Raw genomic sequence first — 7,960 nt, 5'->3', positions numbered from 1 at the left:
AAGATAAAAAGTCACATTACAATAAAGATGTTTGTATCAGAATGTTTACTGCAGCCCAATTCATAATTGCCAGATCATGGAAGAAGCCCAAGTGCCCATCAATCCACGAATGGATCAATAAATTGTGGTTTATGTACACCATGGAATACTATGCAGCCCTAAAGAAAAATGGAGACTTTACCTCCTTCATGTTTACATGGATGGAAGTGGAAAATGTTCTTCTTAGCAAAGTATCACAGGAATGGAAGAAAAAGTATCCAATGGACATAGCCCTTTTATGAAACTAATTTATAGCTCTCAAATGAAGGATACAACTTAATTCTAGCCCAAGAATATTAGGAGGGGGTGGGGAAGAGGAGGGGAGAAGGGCGGCCAGGTGGTGGGAGTATGACTGGAAAGATCACCTATATATCTGTCTAGCAAGTGTACAAGTGAACTTTTCTAGAACTGGAATATAAATGTTTTGACACAATGACTAAGCAAATGACATGAAATCTATGTTAACCAGCTTGATGAAAGTATTTCAAATTGTATATGAAAACACTACATTGTACCCCATGTTTGCATTAATGTATACAGATATCATTTAATTAAAAAAAATCTCATCATGTTGAGTGTTACGCTTGACAAATATAAAGTGACTATCCTTATCTTTCCTTAATTTTGTTGATTTAACGCCTATTGTATCTGTAAATAAAATTGCAACACTTGCTTTTTTATGATTTGCTTTTGCCTGAATTATAGATGACCATCTCTTTACCCTGAGTCTATGTTTATCTTTTAAGTTAAGGTGAGATTCTTGAATGCAGCAGATGTCTGGCCTGAGTTATTGTAGCCATCCTATGCCACTTTAGAGGGCAAATTAAGCCATTCACATTAATTGAGAGTATTGATAAACCTGGTAGCATTGTGGATATCAAGTTTTTCGAAAATCCAGTGGACATTTTTAATCCTTTTGCCACTGTGGAAGTTGGAATTTGATCAAAAGTTTCTGAGTGAGTTTACTTTGGTTGTGGAGGATTGCGCTGTTCATTATGGAGGATAGGTCTGAGAATATCCTGGAGAGCTGGTTTAGTTATGGCAAATTTCTTCAACATGTGAATGTCATTAAAATATTTGATTTCTCCATCATAGATGAAACTCAGTTTAGCTGGATACAGGATCCTAGGCTGAAAGTTGTTTTTGTTTTCAGAGATTGAAGGTTGATCCTCTGCTGGCTTGAGAAGTTTCAGCAGAGAGATCTGCAGTCATTCTAATATTCTTCCTCTTGTAGGTTATGGTTTTCTTACATATGGCTGCTTGCAGAATTTTCTCCTTCATATTAACTTTGGCAAAGCTAATTATAGTGTGTCTATGAGATTTCTTATTCAGGCTGAGTCATGCTGGTGTTCTGACACTGTCTCCTATCTGAATTTCAGAATCTCTTGGCATGTTGTGAAATTATCTTTGATTATTTCATGAAGAAGAGCATCTGTATCCTTTGAAGCAAACTCATCACCTTCATTAATTCCTATAAGGTGAATATTAGATGTCTTTGAATTATCCCAGAGCTCTCTGAGAGAATGATCTGTTTTTTGCTCTCCACTTCTTTTACTCTTTGAGAGTTTGGGAGCATTCAAAAGCTTTGTATTCAATGTCAGAGACCTTTCTTCTTGATTCATTCTTTTACTGAGGGATTCTACTGTATTTCTCACGTCTTTGATGGGTGCAAGTTCTTGCCTCAATATGTCAAAATCTTTGGTGATTTTGTCTTTGAGTTCATTGAATTCTTGAGACATCTTTTGAATTACACCTTGAAGTTCTAATTCCATCTTTACCTCCATTCTTTTGATCTTATTTGCTATCCAAATTCTAAACTTTATTTCTGACATCTCAGCCATTTGTTTATGAATAGGATTTTGGGCTGTATGTGCTATATCGTTCCTTGGGGTAGTTGATCTACTGTGATTATTCATGTTGCCAGAGTTTTTCCACTCATTTTGCTTCATGATTTTTTTTTTTCTGGTTGACTAGATGGGCAGATAAGGTAGAACTAGATTGGGAGCTTCTGGACTTGTGGTTGACCAGCCCTTTGTCAAGGATCTGGGACTGGTGACTGCAGCTTTTTCTCCTGCAGTTTTGCACAGGACCCATACAGTATTACAGTCTGAGGCTGAGGAAATCTTCTTGGTGTGGTGGGGTTAGGTGGCTCTGTCTGATCCTAGTAGGTCAGTGACTGTGGTTTGAAGTCTTAGCTGTGGACAAATATAAGCAACTAAGACACCCCACCCTCTGTGGACAACAACTGGGAGAGGAAAATCAACCGTGCCCATTACCACACAACCAGGGTAGAGGTTGTACCACACAACTGGAGAGGTACCTTGGTAGATTGGTCCAGGTTAGGAGTTCCAAACCAATTTACCTGGTCAGTATGAACTCTCAAGAGGGAGAGTTTGAAAGTTCTCCAGAAACTGGATAGCAGAGGACTACTTGCCCATTCAAATTTGGCTCACTCCATTGCTCTGTGGAGTCAGAAAGGTCCTCTCAGTAGTAGAGTTGGACCAGGGGGCTGTGTCTCTTTCTCCACTTTGGTCCTCTTTCACACCCAGTCACTGGTGACCCCACAGGGTTGAGGTCCTGCTCCCTCCAATAAGCAGATGTGCCAGGGCTTTGCACCTGTCAGAGTCAAAGGAAGGTCAATGTCCCCTCAGTCCAGCCACCACCCTCTGCTACCAATCAGCTGGGGGAGCTGAGGCCTGCCTGCGTTGGTTACTCAATAGCCACTGGGGAGTGAGTGTTCCACCTGAACTCAGTCTAATCTTGAGGACAGGAAGTCTGTAAATGCTTTTATCCCTTAGCCACCACACCTTTGCCCCAGCTGCTCTGTAGCACCAGTATCCCTATAGAGCAAAATCTGGTTTTCCCTGGCAGTCCTCAGAGTTGAGGAGTTGTTTCTCTAAGATTAGACCCTGGTAGGGCTGCTTTATTGTTGTTGAATCTTTGTGGGAAGTGACCCTGTGCAGCTCTTAGGTGACTGCCACAGCCAAGGAGTGGCTGTAGGAGCAGCTCCGGGAGCACGGGGCACATGGATCCAACAGCAGGGAGGGGGACACTGCACATGGTTTTGGCAGTGCAGGGTCCCTGATGACTTTGGCAAGAAGAGTGCTTGGCCCATGAATCTGGTAGGGTGGGGTATGGGGCGTGTAGCTCTAGCATGGTGGGGTGCAGGGCTCTGGCTGGGTGGAGCTCGCAGCTCTGGCTGAGCGGAGCATGGGTCACTTGGTCCATAAGGGCAGGGGGCACTACTCATGAGCCAACTCCACAGTCTCTGCAGGGATTAGGCTTATAGATCATCAGGCAAGGGGGGAAGGGTGGACTGGAAGTTCAGAATGGCATGGAAAATGTTAGTTCAATTTTCCTGCTTGGCAAGAGAGTACTCAGGGTCACAACCAGGTCCTTCTGGGGAAGTAGTCCCTGTTTCCCACAGCTCTCACCTGTGGGGTGAGACAAGAGGTCCTCAGTTCACTGCTCCCATTAGAAAACTTACAGGAGTAAACAGGATAAAGAAAAGAAAACTTTCTTGGGGGAGGATATGGACACTTTTCCTTTGGGATGAATTTTGTACCTGAAGTTTTCTTTCTTGGAGTCGCAACTTGCCTCAGCAGATTAACACTCTTCTCTCTCAGCTCAGCTCCCAGAGTTCAGCTTAATTGGGTACTTTCTGGACATTATCTTTCCCTCTGGATGGGAGCTTCTATTGAAGGCTGGTTCCAGTTGACCACCTTACCCCCAAAGTCTCCTCTCCATCTTTGTTTGATGCTGCTTATTATTCCATGGTATACATATACTATAATTAATTGATTCATTCATGGGTTGCTGGGCACTTGGGCTTCTACCAAGACTTGGCAATTATGAATTGAGCTGCCATAAACAATCTGGTGAAAATATCGTTGTTGTCAATTTATTTTTGGTCTTTTGGATATACACCTAGTAGAGGAATTGCAGGATCAAATGGCAGGTCTACATTTATATCCCTGTGTGTTCTCCAAACTTTCTTCCACAAGGAATGTATTACCTTGCATTCCCACCAGCAGTGCAGAAGTTTTCCCTTTTCTCCACATCTGTGCCAGCATCTGTAGTTTTGGGGTTTTGTGATGTGGGCTACTCTTGCTGGAGTTAGAGAATATCTCAAAGTGGTTTTGATTTGCATTTTTCTGATGATTAAAGATGATGAGAATTTTTTCATGTGTCTGTAGACCATGCTCCTGTCTTCTTCAGAGAAGCTTCTGTTCAAATCTCTTGCCCACAATGAAATGGGATCACTTGTTCTTTTCTTATTAATTAATTTGAGTTCTCTGTGGGTTCTGGTTATTAGGCCTTTGTTGAAAATATAACCTGAAAAAGTCCTCTCCCATTCTGCGGGTTTTATACTTGCTTTACTTACTGTGTTCTTGGCAGTGCAGAAACTTTTTAATTTGATCAGATCCCAGTAATGTATTTTTGATGTTGCTTCAATTGCCTGGGGTGTCCTCCTCATAAAGTATTCTCCCAGGCCAATTTCTTCAAGTATTTCCCCTGCACTCTCTCCAAGAATTTTTATAGTTTTGTGTCTTACGTTTAAGTCCTTTAACCAGTGAGAGTCAAATTTTGTTAGACGAGAAAGGTGTGGGTCCAGGTTCATTCTTCTGCAGGTCGCCAGCTAATTTACCCAGCACCATTTGTTAGATAGAGAATCTTTCCTCCAATTTATATTTTTGATAAGCTTATCAAAGATCAAATGATGATAAGTGTGTGGGTTCATCTCTTAGTTTTCAATTCTGTTCCATACATCTACCTCTTTATTTTTGTGCCAGTACCATGCTGTTTTGATCACTATAGATTTATAGTATAGTCTGAAGCCTGAAAGCATGATACTTCCTGATTTTTTTTTTTTATTTCTGAGTAATGGCTTGGCTATTCAAGTATTTTTCTGTTTCCATAAATACCAGAGTACTAGTTTTTCCAGATCTTTAAAGTATAACAGAGGTACTTTAATAGGGGTTTCATTAAATCTGTAGATTGATTTGGGAAGTATAGACATTTTTAACAATGTTGATTCTTCACAGCCATGAGAATAGTATATTTTTCTCCTGTATTTTTTTTCAAATGACTTTGGTTGACCACACAGATAAGCAAAATGCAATGGGACTTTTAAAAAAAATTACAGATTAATATAAGGGTATAAATATTTAGGTTACATTGTTTTCATTTGTAAGGTAAAGTTCAAGTTGTAGTTGACCCCTTTACCCAGGGAGCGTGCTGAACACCCTCACATTGTGGACATTAGGTGAGAAGTCACCCATCACCCCTTTCACCTTCTCTGCTTCTCCCTTCCCCCTCACCAGATATATGTGTGTTTTTCTTTCATGTGGGTATACAGTTTATTGGTTTATATATTGATTATAATATTGTTTATATATTGGTTTCATATTAGAATTAAGTACATTGCATACTTGCTTTTTCATTATTGTGATACTTTTACTAAGAAGAATGTGTTTCAACTCTGTCTGGGTAAACATAAAAGATGAAAATGAAAAATCTTCATCTTTGCTTATGGCTTAATAGTACCCTTTTGTATACACATAACAATTTGTTAATCCATTTATGAGTTGATGGGAAGTTGGGCTGCTTTCATGTCTTGGAAATTGAGAATTGAGCTGCAGTAAACTTCCTAGTGCAAATGTCCTTATGGTAAAATGATTTTTTTTTTCTACATCTGGGTAGATAGCTAATAATAGGACTTGGTATCAAATGGAAGGTCAACTTTTAGTTCTTTGAATTATCCATACTTCTTTCCATAGATATTACATTAGTTGGCATCCCTATGAGCAGTGCAAATGTGTTGCCTTCTCTCCACATCCATGACAGCATGTGCAGATTCAGGATTTTGTGATGTGGGCTGTTCTCAGTGAGGTTAGGTGATATGTCAATACAAATCTCTTTGATTTGTATTTCTCTGATGATTAGAGACAATACGCACTTTTCATATGTTTTTTTTTTTGCCATTTGTCATCTTCAGAGAAGTTTATTTCTGTTATAAGTTAAGTGGGGTTGTTTGACCTTTTTTTTTTTTTTTTGGTTGATTAATTTGAATTCTCTGTAAAGTCTAGTTATCAGCCCTTTGTCAGATTCGTGGCATGTGAATCTTATTCCATTCTGAAGGCTGTCTGTTTGCTTTACTTGTTGAACCATTAGCTGTGCAGAAGCTTTTCAGCTTGATAATATCCCATTTATTTATTTTTGGTGTTGCTGTAATTGGCAATGGAAATTTTTATATTTCTGGAGGTGTATTACATTTCTTGTAGTTATATCTTTTGGGAGTGTCTCTTCCAATGAGCAGTGAAATTTGTTTTCCAAGAGAGCTAGTCATCTCAGGTGAGGTGAACATTCTTGTTGGTAGGGTCTGTTTGAGACAAATTTAACAATTATCAGGCAATATTCTCCCTTAGAAATGTGAGTGAAGGTGAATAGGAGAATTACGAGTGCTTTACCACCTAGTTCTCAATTTAGAATTCTGAAGTTTTAAAGGTCCACAAAGAAAGGAAAGACAGCATAATGACTACATATTATTATTATTAATCTGGCAATGTGTGTGTTTTAAAACATAATTTAGAGAAAAAATATTATTAGAATGTATTATTTACAAGTATTATTGTTGAATTTTTGTATACTTTTCTTACAGGTTGCTTATATTATTACAATAAAGGGAAAACCTTATTTTATCCATATCAAAAAGCAGTGAGTAGTTATTTTGTCTTTTAAAATTTTAATTTCTTGGTTTCTTTATTTTTAAAAGTAGTTATAAATAGAATTATTTCAATTCAAATGTATTGGTACTTATTGTATACGGGTATCAGGCAAAGTCATAGGTATACAAAAGAAAACAAAATGTGGTGTACAGTTAAAGGATTTGTAAAAGAGTAAGATGCATTTAGACAGATTAATACACATGCATTTGTAAAACAGGAAGATGCATTGAGACAGATTAATACTATATTATTAATAATGTAGTATTTTAATAAATGTGCAAATAGTATTCTTTGGAAGTCAGGGAAGAATTTTAGGGAAGAGGAAATAGATAACTTGTGTCTTGAAGGAACTAGTTAGCTATATAAAGAAGAGCAGTGGAGGAAGAGGAAATTCTGTTCTGAGAGGAAATTATTTGTAAAACAATTTAGGTGTGAGAACATAGCTTCTCTGATGTGCAAAATGTCCTTGCGGATTGTTAAAAGACATACATATTTTATGAAGGATAGAGGTAAAAGATTCTGGAAAGTTAGGCAGAACCAAGATGGTATATCTATAATGCCATGGTAAGAATATTTGGAACCAAAAATAATATTAAGAATATACTTACATAATCACATTGAGTCTTATAGGCTACTTTTGAGGCAAAAGTAGAGTGGCACATTTATGTTGAAATGTGTGATGATCATGGTTTGAACAATGACATCAATCTTAACACTAGAAAAAATTTCAGTAGGACTCAAGACATGTTTGGCAGATTGGGATATAATGAAGAATCTCAGATATAATTGTTGTTCAAGAAAATGGATAAATTACAAGGTAGTTAACTGAGGGATATGAACAGGGAGATATATGCCTGAGGAAGAAGTGAGTTTAGGTTTCAGTGCCTGTAAGATATCAAGTGGGTTTTTCCCCCTAATAGATAAATGGAGGAATATAAAATTCTAATGATACTCACAGGAATTATAAGGATGTACATTTGGCAATGGGGGTATAGATTATAGGTAAGCAGTAGCTTGATTGTAAGTTTTCTTTAAAAAATGAGCATTCAACTATGCAGCCCTAAAGAAGGATGGAGACTTTACCTCCTTTATGTTTTTATGGATGGAATTGGAAAATGTTCTTCTTAGCAAAGTATCTCAAGAATGGAAGAAAAAGTATCCAATGTACACAGCCCTACTTTGAAACTAATTCA

At 38.0% G+C, this 7,960-nt stretch overlaps 1 protein-coding gene across 1 annotated transcript in view; it reads left to right on the top strand.

The window, feature by feature from the left end:
• Window positions 1-7,960, top strand: part of LOC100961411 (disintegrin and metalloproteinase domain-containing protein 5-like) — a 149,769-nt gene that overhangs the window by 51,814 nt on the left and 89,995 nt on the right. Inside the window, exon 3 of the mRNA XM_003803603.1 lies at window positions 6,701-6,756. Coding sequence (XP_003803651.1) covers window positions 6,701-6,756 — 56 coding nt within the window. The remainder of the gene's footprint in view (window positions 1-6,700; window positions 6,757-7,960) is intronic.

This window comes from Otolemur garnettii, unplaced genomic scaffold (assembly GCF_000181295.1).
Source record: "Otolemur garnettii isolate 467f Iridium unplaced genomic scaffold, OtoGar3 scaffold00356, whole genome shotgun sequence".
Classification (NCBI taxonomy): domain Eukaryota; kingdom Metazoa; phylum Chordata; class Mammalia; order Primates; family Galagidae; genus Otolemur; species Otolemur garnettii.
The sequence above is the reverse complement of the archived record's forward strand: the minus strand, read 5'-3'. Positions and strand labels throughout refer to the sequence as shown.